We start from the raw sequence: 22,158 nt of genomic DNA on the forward strand, positions 1-22,158 counted from the left end.
ATAATTTTGTTGAATGAAAATTAAACACAAAAACAAGTATGATTTTTTCCAAATATCTTTTTTTATTCCTGGATGGTTTACAAGCATAAGCTAGTTAGATAAAAAAGATCAGATGTTCATGAATATATATAAACACATCTACTTCAAACCTTTCAACCAAAAATGCATCTGACTGATAATTTTTAGAGTTTGAGGGTATCAAACTGGATAAGGAATTTCGTCAAGAAAGTCAAACTGGACGTAACCATTTGAAACTGTACAGAGTTATACCAGAAGTTATCCGAGAACATAAATATTTCTACTTCGGGATGCCTATAGAGTTTGTAGCCAAAAGATATAAATTTCCACACAGTAACTGGATGAGGTCTTGGAAATCATTGAAGTGGTGACAAGTTTAGACCTCATCCAAAAAGATATGTTTGTAATGTGCATCAACAAACGGATTGTTGGGTTCGTATTTCCGATATACAATGTAATTGTACCTAATGAATAAATTTTAAATAATTCATAATTCCTTCTAAAATGGGTCCCAAATTAATTGAAGCAAAATTTGTTAACATATTAACTCAACAGAGACCTCTATATATGATTTAGTTCTCTGACTTACGTAAGGTCCCTTCATGAAAAGTTATGATGAAAGCTTCTACATAACTATATATTCCTAAATTCTCCATTGCATCTTGTGTTAGAGCAGCGTATTTAAACTTTTTATCAGTTAGACTAAATAATATACACACCAGTTTAACAATATGTACATTAATTGTGTGAAATCCCTGAAAAAATATCAAACAACCATTGACACTTCACTCTCTTTCTCTCTAAAACTGAAAATGAAAGTTACTTTGTCTCTGCTTAACTCTAACAGATCCACTGTTACCTGGAATTGTGATTTAGACCTGGGTACACCTGGTCCAACAAGAGTAGTCACTACAAAATAAACTTGCTTGATAATTGTTGAAAAATTGCTCTCTTTTTTGTTTATATGTTACAAACCTTCACCGATATTTTTATGAAACAAGAGGCCCAAGGGCCTTAACGGTCATCTGACTCTAAAGACCCTTGTACTATTGTAGTATACATACTCAGTATCAAGTATAGTGGCATTTCAAGTAAGTTAGAACTGAATCCTTATAGTGGAATTTGAGAAGAAGTTTGAAATAGGTGTTATTCAGGAAAACCATGATTGCACAATCATGTTACAAAATGGCTGCCGTGGCTGCCATGTCAAAGTTTTTACGAGGCCAAAAAATAACAACTCTTTGTTGGCTCCCCTTCCTTAACATCCTCAATAATTTCCACTTCAATGGCACCAGTGGAACTGGAGGAGAAGTTTAAAATGTGTTTTTCAAGATGGCGGCCATCTTGGATTTCGGATTGGCCCGAAAAATAACAACACTTGATCGGAATCATATCGGATTATTTCTGGCAAGTTTCAGCTCAATCCCACTGGTGGAACTTGAGAAGAAGTTTGAAATGTGAAAAGTTTACGCACGACGATGGACGAAACATGATGACTATAGGTCATCCTGACCCTTTGGGTCAGATGACCTAAAAAATCAGAAAAAACAATAAAACAAGTGGAAAAACAATGTGGAAATCTAATGAAATTTTCCTTTGATGTCAGATAACTTGGTCAGTTTGATACAGACGAGATCATTTATCAATCAACAGCATATTAACAAATTAACAAATCTCACACACTAAATACTGAAATATTCACTTTTAATAAATCATTTTCAAACACATTTGCATCATTGAAAATCACACTATGATTAATAATAATATACATGTATGTACTATGGTCTTTCAAAACAGACAGCTTCAGTAAATCTAGAAGACATGATCACCCATATTTCATAAAGTATTCTTCTCGTTATGACAATCACAAAATACAAATTGTGGTTATCGCTACTTTAATGACTTCATGTGACCATTGCTTTACTAATGACTTCAAATTCCCATTTGAAATTCTTGTCAACATTTACTTTTGTGAATGACTCAAAATTCTTCATGTGATCATTTTTTTTCCGATGAGTTTCAATTCTTATAATCAGTGCTTTTAATATATAAAATGTCCATTGTCTTTATGTTTTACTTACTTTAATAGCTAGTGACTCCAATCAATTTACTGTTTAATGTTTTTAATCATGAAACACACGTGATCAAATATATCACTAAACTGTATACACAGCTGTCCACACTCTGGAATGATTATAGATAATTTAAAACACAATTAACAATAATTGATATAATGAGTATATATAATTAAAGGTCATTATATATATTATGGATATTATAAACTACAGGATGAAAAGTATTAACAACTCTATGTGGAATGTGAACTATAAAAGCTTGAATCATTCAGAATATAACACATAAAAGTTGTTGGGGCTATCAAAAACTTTCAAGCAGCTATCTAAAACATTCGAGCAGATATCAAAAACTTGAGTGGCTATCTAAACTTTCAAGCAGCTATCAAAAACTTTCAAGCAGCTAACTGAAACTTTAGAGTGGGGATCTGAAGGTTTAGAAATCAGCACACTTCCCGACATAATGTACGGAGTATCCACATGTACGTCATAAAGCAGTTATCTCCCTTCCTTAAATTACACTAAATGTTTGCGTACCTATAGTATATAAGTATCTCCCTTCCTTCAATTACACTAAATGTTTGCGTACCTATAGTATATAAGTATCTCCCTTCCTTAAATTACACTAAATGTTTGCGTACCTATAGTATATAAGTATCTCCCTTCCTTAAATTACACTAAATGTTTGCGTACCTATAGTATATAAGTCAATCATCTCACCAAAACACTTCCCTAAAATCTCTACTTGTATATCTTTTATGAACAAAATTACTAAGCTGAAGATTTTTGCATAACTCATTGAAATATATACTTTCCCTGAAGAAAATTTAAGTTTGAAAATACGAAATTCAGATGTTTTGTGTGTTGTTATTGCATCAAATGCTCAAGTGAAAATTGTTAGACAAATGGCCGTTGGACAAGTGTTAATAAATACATAATATGGCTGAAATACGAAATATTGCACAATCATTTGATCACAAGCTGTAAAGCTATATGGCTTTAATTTTTAATCACTTCATATAAAACAGTGGATAATTAAAAATTGTGTAGAATTGCCTAGAATTTTTACTCCAATGTATAAGGACATTCTATAGAACCCTGACAGTTGTAGAATTAAATAATGGTGTAGTACATGAATCAGACATCTGCTGCAGACTCCGCCACAGGGGCCTGAGAATCTTAATCTAGGCCTCCAGAATGTCTGAAAATGTGCTATAAAGCATAAACAAAATACTAATATTGGTTCACTTACAACTATTTCCCACAGCTCTCAGGCCAATATCTAATATTAACTATTTCCCATAGCTCCCAGGCCAATATCTAATATTAACTATTTCCCATAGCTCTCAGGCCAATATCTAATATTAACTATTTCCCACAGCTCTCAGGCCAATATCTAATATTAACTATTTCCCATAGCTCTCAGGCCAATATCTAATATTAACTATTTCCCACAGCTCTCAGGCCAATATTTAATATTAACTATTTCCCATAGCTCTCAGGCCAATATCTAATATTAACTATTTCCCATAGCTCTCAGGCCAATATCTAATATTAACTATTTCCCACAGCTCTCAGGCCAATATCTAATATTAACTATTTCCCACAGCTCTCAGGCCAATATCTAATATTAACTATTTCCCATAGCTCTCAGGCCAATATTTAATATTAACTATTTCCCATAGCTCTCAGGCCAATATCTAATATTAACGATTTCCTATAGCTCTCAGGCCAATATCTAATATTAACTATTTCCCATAGCTCTCAGGCCAATATTTAATATTAACTATTTCCCATAGCTCTCAGGCCAATATCTAATATTAACGATTTCCTATAGCTCTCAGGCCAATATCTAATATTAACTATTTCCCATAGCTCTCAGGCCAATATTTAATATTAACTATTTCCCATAGCTCTCAGGCCAATATCTAATATTAACTATTTCCCACAGCTCTCAGGCCAATATCTAATATTAACTATTTCCCACGGCTCTCAGGCCAATATCTAATATTAACTATTTCCCATAGCTCTCAGGCCAATATCTAATATTTACTATTCCCCACAGTTCTCAGGCCAATATCTAATATTAACTATTTCCCATAGCTCTCAGGCCAATATTTAATATTAACTATTTCCCACAGCTCTCAGGCCAATATCTAATATTAACTATTTCCCATAGCTCCCAGGCCAATATCTAATATTAACTATTTCCCATAGCTCTCAGGCCAATATCTAATATTAACTATTTCCCACAGCTCTCAGGCCAATATCTAATATTAACTATTTCCCATAGCTCTCAGGCCAATATTTAATATTAACTATTTCCTATAGCTCTCAGGCCAATATCTAATATTAACTATTTCCCACAGCTCTCAGGCCAATATCTAATATTAACTATTTCCTATAGCTCTCCGGCCAATATCTAATATTAACTATTTCCTATAGCTCTCAGGCCAATATCTAATATTAACTATTTCCCATAACATAAATTGACATGCATTTAAAATTGTTGAAAGGTAATATAAAGCAGTAAAAGTATTACATTTAAAAGTATATTCTGTATAATGATGTATATATAATAAGCAGAACAAAATGGAATGTTAAAATGATGTAAGATAAAAACAACAATATATATATATACAGTATCAGGAATCCTGCCATTTGGCAATGTAAATATGATTTTGTGTACAGTAGTATTGGGGTAAGGTATCGCTATTGTTCATCATGTAAAATATCATATTAAGCAAACCTCAACCTGACTCAGAAGCTTTTCTACCTCGCATAAAAATATATTAAAAATGTTAACGAATAATGATTACATGACTACAGGATATGCACGTAGATTTATAATATTGTAAAGATTTCAAACCCATTTGATAAGAAGATCAAGTAAAGAGTGAAGCCAACATACAGGTATAATCTATAGATGTAAGTCCATATTGCAAATAAAGTTTCACAAGCTGAACAGATTTCTGGTTAAAGAAGTTGGTGTACAGCAAAATTTTACATAGATTTTGTTAAGGATGATAAATAATTTTATGTAAAGCTCTCATTCAAGTAACAAACTTGTACTTTGAAACATATTTTTTTTTTTAAATCTTTCTACTCGTATCATTGCATGTAAAAAGTCCATATATGGTTAAGAAGAAAATCAAACTTATTGTAAAAGATCAACAAGAAAAATCAGATGAATGATATTCCATTGCTCAACAATTCAAATACCAGTTTCTCTACATAAATATCCATACATACCGTATTTAGAGGATATCTAACAGTGTCTTCAGAAATACCAAAAACATTTCACGAGTACGGTTAATATTTTGATATTTTTCACAAGTGAGCACAGTTAGATATTCTGTTTATTACATTTTATAGCAAAATATACCAAATAAGCTGTCTATTTTCCCTATTGTCATTTGTAAGCAATGATTTGATCGGTCAAATCATAAAAAGTGATATTTTTCACTTTTCACTAGTGAAAATATCACTTTTATAGATTGAATATTTTTCGATATTTCACTGGTAAAAATGTAATAAAAAAGGTTATTTTTGTGGTTGCAAATTTCTCAGATTTGCTTCCAAAAATGTTTAGTTTAAATTTTGCTATTTCAATATTTAGTAGTTTTAATAGCAGTTGTCAAACTTTTTTACAAAGCAAGTACTGTCGACTGAAAATTGGCTTCTTACATGGTAACCTGGAATTTATTAGTGTTGATTTGAGACGATTGATCACATATGTAGAAAATCATGACTGATCAGTCATAGCAATAAAACATTTAAGCATTGATTCAATCAATTAGCAGAACAACACTAGTAGGATTTAGGGCTACATGATGATATTGGTAAACATGGTGTTGACCGGTGAGCTGGGTATCTTGTGTAGATGTGGCTGTTACGATCGATCATAACTTTAAAGTGATTTCCAACTCTACCTCCTAGCTTTGTAACCAAACTAGCCGAACTCTACCTCCTAGCTTTGTAACCAAACTAGCCTAACTCTACCTCCTCGCTTTGTTACCAAACTAGCCTGTCTTTCCTTCAGAATCAGAAAGTGCCAATGAATGTTTTTGCTATTTTGCGGTCATGTACTTGAAAAACAACCTGGTGTTATTGCCTACCACAAAAATAACCAGTTATATGCTAATTTAGAGGAATAACTCTTTTAAAAAATCTACTGGTAGTCTCAGATTTCTACCTTTTGCTTTCCAATTTCCTAAAATCAAGATAACACTATACGTAAACCCATAGCATTCACCATCTTTCTCAAGTGAAGTGTAGAGTTATCTCCCCTTTATCCATCACAACGCTGGAAACATATTCTGATCTCGGGCCACTAGGGATGGACTGGAGACTTGTCACCGTAGGGGTCATCAGGAGAATCCACCTGATTGGTCGGTACAGGTTGGTCGATGTTCTCGTACTGCCCTCCTGTAGTTGGTGAATTGCCTGCAAAATACATCAACAATGAAGTTTATATCAATATTATATCAATTATCCTCTGTACAATGAAGTTTATATCAATATTATATCAATTATCCTCTGTACAATGAAGTTTATATCAATATTATATCAATTATCCTCTGTACAATGAAGTTTATATCAATATGTCAATAACCACAATCAAGGTCAATAACCACAATCAAGGTTAATAAACATAATCAAGGTCAATAACCACAATCAAAGTCAATAACCACAATCAAGGTTAATAACCATAATCAAGGTTAATAACCACAATCAAGGTCAATAAACACAATCAAGGTCAATAACCACAATCAAGGTCAATAAACACAATCAAGGTAAATAACCACAATCAAGGTCAATAACCACAATCAAGGTTAATAACCACAATCAAGGTTAATAACCACAATCAAGGTCAATAAACACAATCAAGGTCAATAAACACAATCAAGGTTAATAACCACAATCAAAGTCAATAACCACAATCAAGGTTAATAACCACAATCAAGGTCAATAACCACAATCAAGGTCAATAACCACAATCAAGGTTAATAACCACAATCAAGGTTAATAACCACAATCAAGGTCAATAACCACAATCAAGGTCAAAAAACATAATCAAAGTCAATAACCACAATCAAGGTCAATAACCACAATCAAGGTCAATAAACACAATCAAGGTCAATAACCACAATCAAGGTCAATAACCACAATCAAGGTCAATAAACATAATCAAGGTCAATAAACACAATCAAGGTCAATAAACATAATTAAAGTCAATAACCACAATCAAGGTTAATAAACACAATCAAGGTCAATATAACCACAATCAAGGTCAATAACCACAATCAAGGTCAATAAACATAATCAAGGTCAATAACCACAATCAAGGTCAATAACCACAATCAAGGTCAATAAACACAATCAAGGTCAATATAACCACAATCAAGATCAATAACCACAATCAAGGTCAATAAACATAATCAAGGTCAATAACCACAATCAAGGTCAATAACCACAATCAAGGTCAATAACCACAATCAAGGTCAATAACCACAATCAAGGTCAATAATCACAATCAAGGTCAATAACCACAATCAAGGTCAATAAACACAATCAAGGTCAATAAACATAATCAAAGTCAATAACCACAATCAAGGTCAATAACCACAATCAAGGTCAATAAACATAATCAAGGTTAATAACCACAATCAAGGTTAATAAACACAATCAAGGTTAATAACCACAATCAAGGTCAATAACCACAATCAAGGTCAATAAACATAATCAAGGTCAATAAACACAATCAAGGTCAATAACCACAATCAAGGTCAATAAACATAATCAAGGTCAATAAACACAATCAAGGTCAATAACCACAATCAAGGTCAATAACCACAATCAAGGTCAATAAACACAATCAAGGTCAATAACCACAATCAAGGTCAATAACCACAATCAAGGTCAATAACCACAATCAAGGTCAATAACCACAATCAAGGTCAATAACCACAATCAAGGTCAATAACCATAATCAAGGTCAATAACCACAATCAAGGTCAATAAACACAATCAAGGTTAATAAACACAATCAAGGTCAATAACCACAATCAAGGTCAATAACCACAATCAAGGTCAATAAACACAATCAAGGTCAAAAAACATAATCAAAGTCAATAACCACAATCAAGGTCAATAACCACAATCAAGGTTAATAAACACAATCAAGGTCAATAACCACAATCAAGGTCAATAAACATAATCAAGGTTAATAAACACAATCAAGGTTAATAAACACAATCAAGGTTAATAACCACAATCAAGGTCAATAACCACAATCAAGGTCAATAAACATAATCAAGGTCAATAAACACAATCAAGGTCAAAAATCACAATCAAGGTCAATAACCACAATCAAGGTCAATAAACATAATCAAGGTCAATAAACACAATCAAGGTCAATAAACATAATCAAAGTCAATAACCACAATCAAGGTCAATAACCACAATCAAGGTCAATAAACATAATCAAGATCAATAACCACAATCAAGGTCAATAAACATAATCAAGGTCAATAACCACAATCAAGGTCAATAACCACAATCAAGGTCAATAACCACAATCAAGGTCAATAAACACAATCAAGGTCAATAACCACAATCAAGGTCAATAACCACAATCAAGGTCAACAATCAAGGTCAATAACCACAATCAAGGTCAATAAACACAATCAAGGTCAATAAACATAATCAAGGTCAATAAACACAATCAAGGTCAATAAACATAATCAAAGTCAATAACCACAATCAAGGTCAATAAACACAATCAAGGTCAATAACCACAATCAAGGTCAATAACCACAATCAAGGTCAATAAACACAATCAAGGTCAATAACCACAATCAAGGTCAATAACCACAATCAAGGTCAACAATCAAGGTCAATAACCACAATCAAGGTCAATAAACACAATCAAGATCAATAACCACAATCAAGGTCAATAACCACAATCAAGGTCAATAACCACAATCAAGGTCAATAACCACAATCAAGGTCAATAACCACAATCAAGGTCAATAACCATAATCAAGGTCAATAACCACAATCAAGGTCAATAAACACAATCAAGGTTAATAAACACAATCAAGGTCAATAACCACAATCAAGGTCAATAACCACAATCAAGGTCAATAAACACAATCAAGGTCAAAAAACATAATCAAAGTCAATAACCACAATCAAGGTCAATAACCACAATCAAGGTTAATAAACACAATCAAGGTCAATAACCACAATCAAGGTCAATAAACATAATCAAGGTTAATAAACACAATCAAGGTTAATAAACACAATCAAGGTTAATAACCACAATCAAGGTCAATAACCACAATCAAGGTCAATAAACATAATCAAGGTCAATAAACACAATCAAGGTCAATAATCACAATCAAGGTCAATAACCACAATCAAGGTCAATAAACATAATCAAGGTCAATAAACACAATCAAGGTCAATAAACATAATCAAAGTCAATAACCACAATCAAGGTCAATAACCACAATCAAGGTCAATAAACATAATCAAGATCAATAACCACAATCAAGGTCAATAAACATAATCAAGGTCAATAACCACAATCAAGGTCAATAACCACAATCAAGGTCAATAACCACAATCAAGGTCAATAAACACAATCAAGGTCAATAACCACAATCAAGGTCAATAACCACAATCAAGGTCAACAATCAAGGTCAATAACCACAATCAAGGTCAATAAACACAATCAAGGTCAATAAACATAATCAAGGTCAATAAACACAATCAAGGTCAATAAACATAATCAAAGTCAATAACCACAATCAAGGTCAATAAACACAATCAAGGTCAATAACCACAATCAAGGTCAATAACCACAATCAAGGTCAATAAACACAATCAAGGTCAATAACCACAATCAAGGTCAATAACCACAATCAAGGTCAACAATCAAGGTCAATAACCACAATCAAGGTCAATAAACACAATCAAGATCAATAACCACAATCAAGGTCAATAAACACAATCAAGGTCAATAAACACAATCAAGATCAATAACCACAATCAAGGTCAATAACCACAATCAAGGTTAATAACCACAATCAAGGTTAATAACCACAATCAAGGTTAATAACCACAATCAATTAATCAATCAATTTGTTTATGAAAGAGTCATATATCACAATTACATTGCACAAGTATATAGTTACTAAGTAAAACATAGATTAATATTGGGGATCTGATCAGTCATCTTAACAATAATTAAATATGAAATGTTAAAATAATGACATGCTCAAAAGAACTGATACAAGTAATTCTTAGATAAATAAAAGCAATCACAAAATCACAAATTCCAATCCAGAAGCAGGTGATTGGGACAGCTCCTGCATACCAATCTCTTACTGTACTTACATTTACATAAATCTTCAAAAGACCAAAAGACAGTAAAAGATCATAAACACTAAATCCATAAAGCCACCGTGAACTCATATCCTGATAAACTTTTATTGTCTCATTTCCTACAATATTCCATTCTCGTTTTGAAGATTTCCTGAGAAATATGAACATCACACCCATTTGAAATCATCTAATATTTTTGCATCAATTGAAATGATTTAAATTTTTTTGCACAATTCCCAAAAACTTGCTGTTTACATATGGAAAGGGTAGACAACTCTCACATATTGAAACAACACAGTGAATAATGTAGCATATATTAACATCAAATCCAATATAAAAATTTATTCTCTTATCAGAATGTTATGTGTCATTCTGAGGGGTCAGATTTTTTTTACATCTGGGATATTTTATTTAATAATCATATGAAAAGAGAAAATAACAGATTAAAATTTGACAAATAGAATGAAAGGTTCAAGGCATATGTTATTTTATTAGGGAAGCAAAACACAAAAAAACTTACCAAAGTTGGGGAATCCTGGAATGTTTATGTTACCATATTCTCCACCCCTCTCCTTGAAAATACGGTACAGGAGGAATGATGAGAACGGCTTCAGGATCAAATTCACAATGCTCATGCTGAAGATCAGTTAAGTTACTTGAAATGTTCATAAATGTATATACATATTGACTTACTGGATATAGGGGTACTGGGTAACTTATCTATGTATTTCTTGAATTGAGTACCACCAAGTATTTATTAAAATGATTTTAAGCAAAGTTTTGTGTTAATCTGGGTTATTGTCATTTTTATACATCATTTTCGGGACCTCCTGGACATTGTTTTTGGTCAGAACTTGTCATGCGCAAAATATACGGATAGATTTTTTTTTCAGCACTTTCAGCCCAAAAGAGTACCTGCGTAAATTACACTGGTGCGCAAATTACACGAGTTTTTACGGTAAAGAGTACTTATCACTAAATTTCAGTCATAATCATTATCAAGGTATGTTAGTCATTGACAACTTATATGATATGAAGCAGTATATAATTCATTTCCCATTGTTCCCTGAAACAACACCTACCTATTGTTAAAAAAAAATGTTGGCGTTCAGTGAACACCCCGTTTGTCTGCCAGTTTTTGTTAGATGTTTATTGCTCCCCTGAACAGCCAAGCTCAATTTTGAGGCAGGTTTGGTTTATTTTGTTTAACGTCCTATTAACAGCCAGGGTCATTTAAGGACGTGCCAGGTTTTGGAGGCAGGATGTCCTTGACATTGCTGGAGGCCACATCACTGTACAAAATTACGTGTTATCCACATCTACTGTAGTAATTTGCTCAGACATAATAGTTTGTGGAACACAGAGTATTAACTTCCTAAGAAACATAAACTGAGTAGGGATGTCCAAACCACAAACCTCTTCACCCCAGATTTTATCAGTTGTCTCCTAACTACTGAGCTTTCCCACCAGCACCTTGTTCTTTCAGTGTAATCATGATCAGACTTAAACATAACAATACTATATATATATTATACTGACCACTAGGAAGTTACCGGAGATCAAATTTATTGAATCTGGTGTGTGAAATTCTCAGACACCTCCCCCCGCCCCCCCCCCAAAAAAAAAATTAAAAAAAAAAAAAAAAAAAAAAACACAATTCAATCAAATTGTTATCAGACATTGAAAAGGATACCCTGTAGAGAACCGGAATTCTGACACTGAAATTTAAGAAAGTAGATTAGACCATTTTATAAGTATCACATAACAGGATAAACACAACAAAACTATATAACAGATTCAGTGACACACACACGTACTCTGCTGAGAATACCTACCTCTATTACTGTTGGGTCTCTCAAAGACATCATAGCCAAGTGGCTGATGTATGGCTATGAAGATGATGTCTTGCAGGATGCTAACGAGGTGTAAAATCAGAAACTGGGAAAGAAAAAAAATTAAATAATTAACGGATGAACTGAATATTGGTTTTTTTTTTGTTCTGATTTTTTCTGTTCCTTATCTTCCTGAATTAATCAGATATTTCAATTACTGTTGTATTAAAATTTCCTTTTTTTGTGTGTTAAACATCTAGGCGTCACATTATATAGGGGTAAAAACTCTGGACTTTTGTTTGCATGGTCCAATTGACTGATTGTGACTGGTCAGCTATAAGTGTTAACAGACCCTAATGTTAGTTTGAGGCTATCAGTCATTGGTCCCTTTGTTTATACACAGGTGGAGTTGAATATCTAACTTGGTTCCACTGACTTTAACTTATTCATGTTTTACTGTACAACTTGATGACACATAAACAATCATTACCATGAGGATAGCATCAGCTGACTCAGGACATGCCACGCCCCACACTCCCAGGGTCAAGATAAACAGGTTCATAGCCCAGTAGGCCGGGGGCAGGTACCCTTCCATCATGGACGCCCTGAATCATTAAAGAAAATAAACATGAAAAAGATGAATCTAGTAACCCATCAAGTTAGAGCGACTTAACAAACATCCTGTAATAGAAAACATTTAAGCTTCTTTCGTATATGATTCAGGTTGTATGGCAGCAATTTCTACTGATGTTGGTGAAATAATAAAGGTGTTAAGTAATTTACTATTGAATTAAGAAATTTACTATTGAATAATGTAATTTTATTTAGTACCCTTCACATCGGATGATCCTCAATGAAACATGTTATGAGGTTTATATATCTATGTGAAGAAACTAGGATCTGGAAATAATTTGATCAGCAAAATATAGGTCAGAGTAACCTAATTTTGACCTGGAAAAATGAAGCAAGTGTTAGAAACTTAAGTGATATTCATTTCGCTGTCTGGTGAGTTCGACCAAGGGAGATTACTTACCATATCACAAGGATAAAGTGAACGATGATAATTGCCTGAAATATAAAAGGATATGAATTAATATCCAAGAATGACAAACATGTAAAAAATAGATAAATAAATAAATTATAAACAATTGAATCTCATAAATGTGAATGCTCTTTTTGATCTGTCAAGGATGATATATATAAAGCACAATCTGCATCAAAGATACGTTTCAATGTTTGTTGTATATGTTAATGGTTTTTTTCCTCATCCAATTCAATGACGCCGTTAAAATTTCAAATTCGATATACACTGTACATTTCTTATCTAGATTTTTTGTAATACTGTATAAATTTAAATCATGGAAAAAATACATGCGAGGACATGCAGTCCAAATAATACCAGCCACATAGCACCAGGAAACTTAGCCCGAGTTTTCTCTGGCCCTGTTACCATGTCTGGTGTAGGGCCAGAGCGCACTACTATATGAAAACGTGGAATTATCCGACACCGTTTGGTGTCGCTAAGAATTTGGTGGATATACAATAAAATCGGGTGTGACATAACACCTACCTTACATATATGGATAAATGAGATATCTATTTACCCTGGAACACCCATTTAGTCCAATCTAGGTGGTTTATTCCGCCCGTATAGACCCTCGCTTTACGCTAGTCAAAGTTTCGTACTGCTGACCCGCCATTTTGTAAGTGACAGTACGACTAACCACCCGAATCGGAACGCAATGGACCGAAAAGACCACGTATCATTTATTGTGTTTTTCGTCTTACATTGTTTAAAATAAGAAAACTAAGCTTATTATTTCCCAAAACCTGTTATATCCAATTTAAAAATTCATTATTTATGAATTATAAGCGGTAAAATATATAAAAATAAATGTTGTATTTTTTTTCTTTTCGCTCCATCGCGCACTGATTAGGGTAATTAGGCCGACCGCGACCTACATGGTTAGCAATATGGCGCCGAGTCAAGTATGAAATTTTGGCTAGTGTACAACGAGGGTCTATACAGACGAAATAAAACACCTAAGTGGGACTAAAGGGGTGTTTTGGGGTAAATAGATATCTCATTTATCCATATATGTAAGGTAGGTGTTATGTCACACCCGATTTTATTGTATTTCACCAAATTCTTAGCGACACCAAATGGTGTCGGATAATTCCATGTTTTCATATAGTAGTGCTCTCTGGCCCTACACCAGACATGGTAACAGGGCCAGAGAAAACTCGGGCTACAGGAAACTCGGTCTACTACGTATACAATATATGTACTGAATGTTCAGGAAGCTGAAACAAGACTCTGAGAATAGCCTTCCTGAACAAGTGTTACTTTGTTTCAAAATTTGGTGTAAAATTAAATTATTTTCTTTTGTATATTGTGAAAAAATCTAAACATCTAGCATGTTGATGTGCATAACATAATTACACTATTTCTTTTTGCACATAAGACTTACTAATTATATTCAATAAACCATTACAGCAAGCCCGTGGTCGACACCAGTTGACATTATGCACCAGCATACTTACGATATTGCTCTACCGACATCTATCAACCCAAGGTTAAACGTCATTATCGATTCATTTCACAACATATACGGGTAAATCGATATATAGTCTGTACTGTATCACCTAATGTGACACTCCATCACGTCCATTTACGGTTGTTTCTTTGAAAACATTCCTTTCTAGAAATATACCAAAGTATTGAAACCTGTTGTGTTTACCTTCAAATAAAAACCCTGGGGGTTCATGACGACTGTTATGGATTAAATGAGGATGTCAGCTGTGTTTTGTCAGAATTGTACTCCTCTCATGATCAGCCAGAGTCGTCAGCATCACGAGCACCTGTTACTGTGGAATCCTCTACCGTTTTCATAGACATTCTATTATCATAATTAGAGAGTATCCGAATGATATTTACTACTCTCAAACAAATTAAAGAAATGCTAAGAAATTAATTCTATATATCACTAATGTGTAAATAAGTTATGTATGTTAGAATATACGTTTTGATTGTTAAAAACAATTTGTATTTTATGTACCTCAAAATAAACAAAACATTTCTCAATTTTTAGAGATTACGAATGAAACATGGCTGCGCCCTTGGTTGGATGAACGGGCGATTGGTATGAATCTCCGATTTGTCATTAGCATACTGTAATCAAATGCAACAAAGCTTACTTTCGATCGAAAACTCTATATATGAAAAAACTGTATTTCTATGTTTACAATTATCTAGCATGTGTAGGCCTATTCATGACAAATCTTACCAGTAACTGTCGTGTTAGTTGTTCTACTCCAACAATGTTATTTCAGTAGAGGTTTTACACACAGGTACTTTGGGTAAGCAATTATATTTGTATATATACTATATAGCCTCGTATTACTATATAAAATTGTATATAGTAATACGAGGCTATATAGTACCTGTAAGTAGGAGTGGGAAAATGCACGGTCAGAGCGGGGTTCTAACCCGGGTCCTCCGAACACTACTCCAACAATGTTAGAGGTTTTACACGGCGAGATACTTTTGACTAGCGCCGTGTAACCTCTAACTGCCCATAGCTGATTTTCCCGATGCTGACGATGAAATTTTCAAAGTTCGTTTATTGCAAAAATATAGCGTGTCAACTTACATTTAAATGATCAACGGTGTCCAACAAACACATATTATGAAGTTTTCTTCTTCCGAAGCGGAGCAGAGCGCAAGCAGACAATACTGCCGTTAGTGATAGTAAAAATACCACGTGATTTGCCGGTTAATACAAAAATGGATTAAAACCTATGTCAAACAAGCGGAATACAACAAAGTCTGTATCATTTCGTTCCGTTTGAAATAACAAAAACTATTTTGTATCAACCTTTAGGCAGCCATTTTTAAAAACGACTAGAAAAGTGCTACAACGACATGGGCATGTATTTTGTGTGTTATACACCGTATTATACTATATATTTGTGTCTGTGACATACATATGGGATAAATATTGCATACATGATACGTAGACATCGTTGTAATGACCTGTCAACCTCTTAAGTGTTTTTTTCAAGCATATTTAGTTCCGCCCGGATTTCGGGCGGAAACTGCATCAAAGAATTAGTGCTTCGGAAATAAGAGGTCGCAGTCGGCAAAATAATATCCGATAGAAAAAGAGCCGACCAGCGGCCTCTTATGTTATAGGAGTACTCCGAACACTAGCCGATGATCGACCCGATTTTATAATAGTTTCGCTACATACCTGTGTAGCGGAACTGGTCCTGGTCGATCTTCGGCTATCGGATAGATTAGGTCTAGTTGGAGGTGTACATGTGTCCATCTAGAATTTTGGAGGGTGTGGGGTTGAACCCCGGTCTAGTTGCTACACTTTCTCCTGTTACATAATTGGCAAGCTTGCCGACCCTTGCATTGGGAGTACGCTTACTCGCTTAGCGAGGGGAGATCCAAACTTGTGTCTTGTGTTCTAATTTGGGGGCGAACACTTGAAAAGGAGGGAGGAATGTAGCGGAACTTGATTGGGTCGATCTAAGGCGATCAGATAGCTTAGTTGGTAGAGTGTCCGTCCAGTGTTCGGAGGGTCCTGGTTCAAACCCCAGTCTGGCTGCTACATTTCCTCATTCTCCTAGATGTTACACCTTAGAACGAATATTCATACCCTGCCTGCACTGCACTCCGGCAGGGTATGGAGTCCCTCCTGTTGCCTATAGTGTAGCAAGCACCGATGTTATTCAAATTGGGCAGTATTAAGCTATGCATATGATTATAATTTACTTGGATAAAAACACATGTAAATTGATTATTAGGTCACCTGAGACAAAGTCTCAAGTGACCTATTCTTATCGCCTTTTGTCCGTCGTCGTCCGTCCGTAAACAATTTACATTTTCAACTTCTTCTTCAAAACCATTGAACCAAATTCAATGAAATTTGGCAGGGAGCTTCTATGGCTAAAGGTCAACTAAAATTGTGAATTATATGGTCCCCATCCGCCAGGGGCCTGAGAGGCGGGGCCAAAAAGGGTCAAATTGGCTGAAATTTCAAAAATCTTCTTTTCTACTCTCAGATATGGTAGAATCAAATACTCTTCATAGATGGAAGGGTCTTAAAGTACTTTACCAAAATTGTGAATTTCATGACCCTGGGGTCTCACGTTTTCCCATGGGGAGGGGGTAAACTTTACTATAGTTTATATTGGGAAATCACATTTTTGACTATTATTTGTTGGATTTGAATTGGAATTCATTCTAACTTGGTTCAAATTATCAACATGAGATGACAGTTTGATGGAATGTACATTTTGGCCCTAGTTGACCCCCAGGGGCTGGTGGGCGGGGTAAAAAGGATCAAATTGACTGAAATTTCAAAAATCTTCTTTTCTACTCTCAGATATGGTAGAATCAAATACTCTTCATAGATGGAAGGGTCTGAAGGTGCTTTACCAAAATTGTGAATTTCATGACCCTGGGTTCTCACGTTTGCCCCTGGGGAGGGGGTAAATTTTACTATAGTTTATATAGGGAAATCACATTTTTGACTATTATTTGTTTAATTTTTATTTGAATTCATTCTAACTTAGTTAACATTATCAGCTTAGGATGACAGTTTGATGGTATGTACATGTTGGCCCTGATTGACCCCCAGGGGCTGATGGGCGGGGCCAAAAAGGGTCAAATTTACTGAAATTTTAAAAATCTTCTTCTTACAACCCAAATAAGGAAGAATTAAATACTCTTCACAGATGGAAGGGTCTAAATGTGCTTTACCATAATTGTGAATTTCCTAGCCCTGGGGTCTCACGTTTGCCCCATGGGAGGGGATAAACTTTACTATAGTTATAGGGAAATCACATTTTTGACTATCATTTGTTTTATTTGTTTTGAAATTCATTCTTTCATGCAAATTTACTGAAATATTTCAAAAATCAGGTGACCGTTAAGGCCCATGGGCCTCTTGTTATGGTATCTATTATCAACATTCAATCCATAAACCTGCACATTTTGTCATTTCTTTGACAAGAAATGGTAAAATCCAAAACGAGCAAAACACACAGAGAAATCAGTTCAAACATACGTATACCACCGTCTTTGAATTGATTCAAGTGTAAAGGTCAATTTCCTTGTAAGACAATCAAAATAAATTGATGCTATTAATGAGATTTCCTGCGTGGTTTCAATATATTCACAGATTTGGAGTCGTATTCCTCTGTGAGTAAGGTCAAACATTCTGAAATTGAATAATTACACACAAAAATGAAATGTGCTTTCTTCACGTACATGACTGACAAAAAACTGGCTAGATTTATCTGATAATTTTTTTTTATCATAGCTTCATCCATATATGGTCACAGATACCATATTTGGATCAGCATCCTCACCAGAGTTCTCCGATAAGTATCATGGCGGATTACTGAGAGAACTCTGAGTAGTGTGATATTGAAATGTGCGAATTAAAGATTTATGGGTGTAATGGTGGACTTAAACATTGCTAAATAATTACCGTAATTGCATTAGAAATGTTTAAATATATACCAAATATTACTGCAAAGTTACATGACATCAGCTGTTTGTAGCATTATCAAGGTTCATTGTTTTGCAACACTACTGTCAATAAATAATGGAAAGGAATCGTAGCTCTGACAACGACTAAATGTCAGAAATTGTCCGTCCATCGTCCAGAGCTGCGTTATCGCAGCTAGTTACCCCTGTACTCTAGATCAGTAGCTTTTATAGCAGTCCGATAAGTGCATACTTTGTACACTTGTATTGGACAGTGACAGGTAACTCATTGGTCAGCTAGAGGTGGCCTAGTTTTCTGATGGATGAAGTACTCTTATAACAATTTATGACATCACAGCCATGTTTTTAAATTCAAATAACCCTTTTTTCAGAGATCTGCAAGATAAGATGGCTGCAAGAGCGATCATCTCTGTTGGCCGGCTGTGCAGCAGACTACAAAGAGTTTCCATAGCAACCACCTGCAAACATGGACAGGCGGCATCCATATCTACCCATATAGCAGGTATATACATCAGGGAGTCAATTCTATGGGCATTCTCATCCTCTGAAAAGTCGAAAGGCCTAATAGCAATACTTAGCTAGCCAAAGGTCTCTGGCAATTTTTTTTTGTTCTGATGCCAACGGACATTTAGCAACCTAATTTTTTCACCCTATTTGAAACTGCATAAGTTCCGCCCTGGTTTCATGGCAGAAAGAAAGATGCAATGATATCAGTATTTGATTAAACTTGATGACAACGGTGTGTATTTACAGTTTGTGTAAATATCTCATTTAAACAGTCAAATCACTAATTCACACTAATTATATATAATTATATATAAGTTGTTAATAATTTGCCACTATATGCACTTTGCTTCAACTTTCCATCGCTTCAAGTAACCTATTTAGAAAATGGCAGCATCGGTCGTTAAAAATATGCGACACCAAGCTGAACAAATATAAACTTTGAATAAATTATTTTTCCGTTTGTTTTTGCTTTATATTCCATTTTAATAAATTTACCGGACCACCATTTTCAATCCGAGTTGTTACCGGAATGAAGCCTGGAAATGTAAATAATCGTGATTTGTGGATTTAATGATAGATTCATGAAAAAGAAGTAATAGCATGACACTGTTTAACATTTAAATGTAATCTAGCTGTTTAATATAATCAAAATCCTAACTTTGAAAAAATGACAATTTGGGATGTTAGAGGTTACACGGCCAGTCATTTTAAGTTTATCATATGGAGATTTCTTCTTACAGATTTTCAACATATCTCGTTTTAAACTTAGAATGCTTTTCATCATGATAATTATATTGTGTTTCCCTGAACATTATTTTGATTCGACTATTTTTGTTAAAATTCTTGTTTATTTCCAGACATATATATATATATATATTTTTATCTGGATATTTGCTACATTTTTTCAACTGATCCCTGTGAAACTGAATAGGTTTGATTCCTTTGGGTCTTTTCCCAAACCTAGGGACTTAGTTTCTTTGATATATCTTTGAAACCATTGAGATCCCCACCCTACAACCATGTATAGCATTGTTGGGCATAAAGAGATGAATACAATCATGATGTAAAACTAGGCCCTGGGGTCTTTCCCCACCCCATAACCATATATAGCCTTGTTTGACATCAACAAATATAGGTATTAACTAATAGAACATGAACATTATTTTGATGTTTGGTCAAATCCAACCAGGTGAGCGATACAGGCCCTATGTGCCTCTTGTTGTTTCATCATTCGTAGACAAGTAGTTAAGCTGGATTTTGGTTAAGTACAGTACAACAAGAATAGTGTACCATGGTAATATAGTATAAACTGGTTTGATCGCTAATTAGCACAATAAACAATTGTGTCTGTAATTTCAAAGTGAAATAGCTATCAAACCCATTCTCTACACTTCACCTGTCAATATTGTGTTCTTGCTTTGGTGGTTTTCCTTGATTGGAATGTTCTCTTTCTAGGTCCCCAAGCTGGACCAGGAGTGCTACCAGGGATATTTTATGATGTGAAAGATACCCTAGTGTCTGATTCAGAGACCAGGAAGGACATCCCCTGGTCCGACTCGAGGACTAGGATTGCTTTGGATTCGGTCTCCCAGGGCTTAGACTTGGAGTATAAATGCCCATCTCTTCGTCTGGTAGCAGATGTAGCCATACTTGACATTGCTGAAAAGACCACTACAAGCTACGATTGTCCGAATATAATATCTATTGTAGGTCAAGAAATTGTTTTACCAAATTCATCATCGCCAGATCAAATTGAAATGCCAACGACAAATTCAAATGATATAGGAAAACATGCTAAAAATATCCTAAAGATTAGAAAGAAAATGAGAAAGAAGCACAAGCTGAAAAAATGGAGAAGGAAAAGAGCGTCGGAGATTAGAAAAGAGTTATTTGAAAAGATAAAGAAACGAGAGGCGAAGCGTGATGAATATTTAACGGGCATTATCAGTAAAGGTGAAGCATTCGATGCTGATACTTTCATGGAAGATATAATGAGGAAAGCTCAGCGGGGTGGGTACAGGACGTCTCTGTTTGGTGAGAAGAGGGATGTGTAAATAGTCCCTTCTGTGTGTGTTTAATGTTTACTGGAGGACGGGCATAAGATGTTGTAAGACACTAAATCCAAGTCATTGAATATACAACTATATCTGGTTATGATCATTATACCTAAATTTAAGTTCAATGAAGCTGATATATAAGTGCTATTCCAGTAAAATATCTATCCAACGTGAGGACTTCAGATTTGTGAAACGGGGACCGTCCATAGAGAAGATCAATTCAAACAGTACTATTGTAATAGGTTACTTTTTCTCCAGCACCCATACTGCATATAATTTCTTTATTCCTGGATTCCTCTCATCTGATATATATTTTACTGGAAGACCCCTAATAATTTCTATTTCATTGTGATGTGAGAAGCCTAAGTAATGAATGAGCTGGAGGATATATGTTGACCCAATGGCTGTTTTTGCGAGTGAAGAATTTCAAACCTCATTATGAAAACTTACATATTGATCTGATTTGACAATATTCTGTCATTTTATTACTTGAGATCCTAATGAAAATATTGTTAATCAAAGAACAATGAAGTTGTACCATCATTAGAGAAACTATTGTCTGATGCAGTTTATCAAACCTGTGTCTGCAATCATCTTTTGGTATACATGTATGACGGTAAAGACAGTGAATCAGTTTGTAGATTTGAATGCTTTCTTGGGTAATTGTTTGCAGAAATCTGAACACTCAAAAACATGTTGTAAATTAAAATATTGTTGATATGGATGAAGTAAAGATGAGATATTGGAATGTA

At 34.3% G+C, this 22,158-nt stretch overlaps 2 protein-coding genes across 7 annotated transcripts; one reads left to right on the forward strand and one right to left on the reverse strand.

The window, feature by feature from the left end:
* Window positions 1-1,584: 1,584 nt before the first annotated feature.
* On the reverse strand, window positions 1,585-15,183 carry LOC117314781 (type-1 angiotensin II receptor-associated protein-like). 5 transcript variants are annotated; one of them, XR_004529599.1, is made up of 8 exons: window positions 15,058-15,183; window positions 13,350-13,384; window positions 12,807-12,921; window positions 12,320-12,422; window positions 12,178-12,202; window positions 11,005-11,120; window positions 6,058-6,536; window positions 1,585-6,022 (listed from the first exon to the last, which is right to left on the reverse strand). XR_004529599.1 is itself a non-coding variant. In XM_033868879.1 (7 exons), exons 1-7 carry the CDS (start codon window positions 15,082-15,084, stop codon window positions 6,424-6,426), a joined length of 534 nt encoding a protein of 177 aa, XP_033724770.1. In that variant the 5' UTR covers window positions 15,085-15,183; the 3' UTR covers window positions 1,585-6,423. The 5 variants fall into 5 exon arrangements, 1 of the variants encoding a protein (XP_033724770.1); XR_004529602.1 differs by having other exon boundaries at window positions 1,585-2,627; window positions 2,784-6,536; XR_004529601.1 differs by having other exon boundaries at window positions 1,585-2,679; window positions 2,784-6,536.
* A 226-nt stretch (window positions 15,184-15,409) lies between these two features.
* On the forward strand, window positions 15,410-22,158 carry LOC117345146. Of its 2 annotated transcripts, XM_033908138.1 has the most exons (4): window positions 15,415-15,459; window positions 19,214-19,346; window positions 20,102-20,105; window positions 20,805-22,158. In XM_033908138.1, exons 2-4 carry the CDS (start codon window positions 19,230-19,232, stop codon window positions 21,401-21,403), a joined length of 720 nt encoding a protein of 239 aa, XP_033764029.1. In that variant the 5' UTR covers window positions 15,415-15,459; window positions 19,214-19,229; the 3' UTR covers window positions 21,404-22,158. The 2 variants fall into 2 exon arrangements, with proteins under 2 accessions (XP_033764031.1, XP_033764029.1); XM_033908140.1 differs by lacking the exon at window positions 20,102-20,105 and having other exon boundaries at window positions 15,410-15,459; window positions 19,214-19,344.

This window comes from Pecten maximus, chromosome 16, assembly GCF_902652985.1.
Source record: "Pecten maximus chromosome 16, xPecMax1.1, whole genome shotgun sequence".
In the NCBI taxonomy this organism is placed as follows: Eukaryota; Metazoa; Mollusca; class Bivalvia; order Pectinida; family Pectinidae; genus Pecten; species Pecten maximus.

Excerpts from the sequence above, each read along its gene's own strand:
- LOC117314781 (XM_033868879.1), bottom strand. The coding sequence starts at position 15,084 with ATGAACCCCCAGGGTTTTTATTTGAAG. Across the intron at positions 12,922-13,349 it reads CACTTTATCCTTGTGATATG|GGCGTCCATGATGGAAGGGT; the intron begins GTAAGTAATCTC and ends TTAATGATTCAG. Across the intron at positions 12,203-12,319 it reads GAGACCCAACAGTAATAGAG|TGTCAGAATTCCGGTTCTCT; the intron begins GTAGGTATTCTC and ends CTTAAATTTCAG.
- LOC117345146 (XM_033908138.1), top strand. The coding sequence starts at position 19,230 with ATGGCTGCAAGAGCGATCATCTCTGTTGGCCGGCTGTGCAGCAGACTA.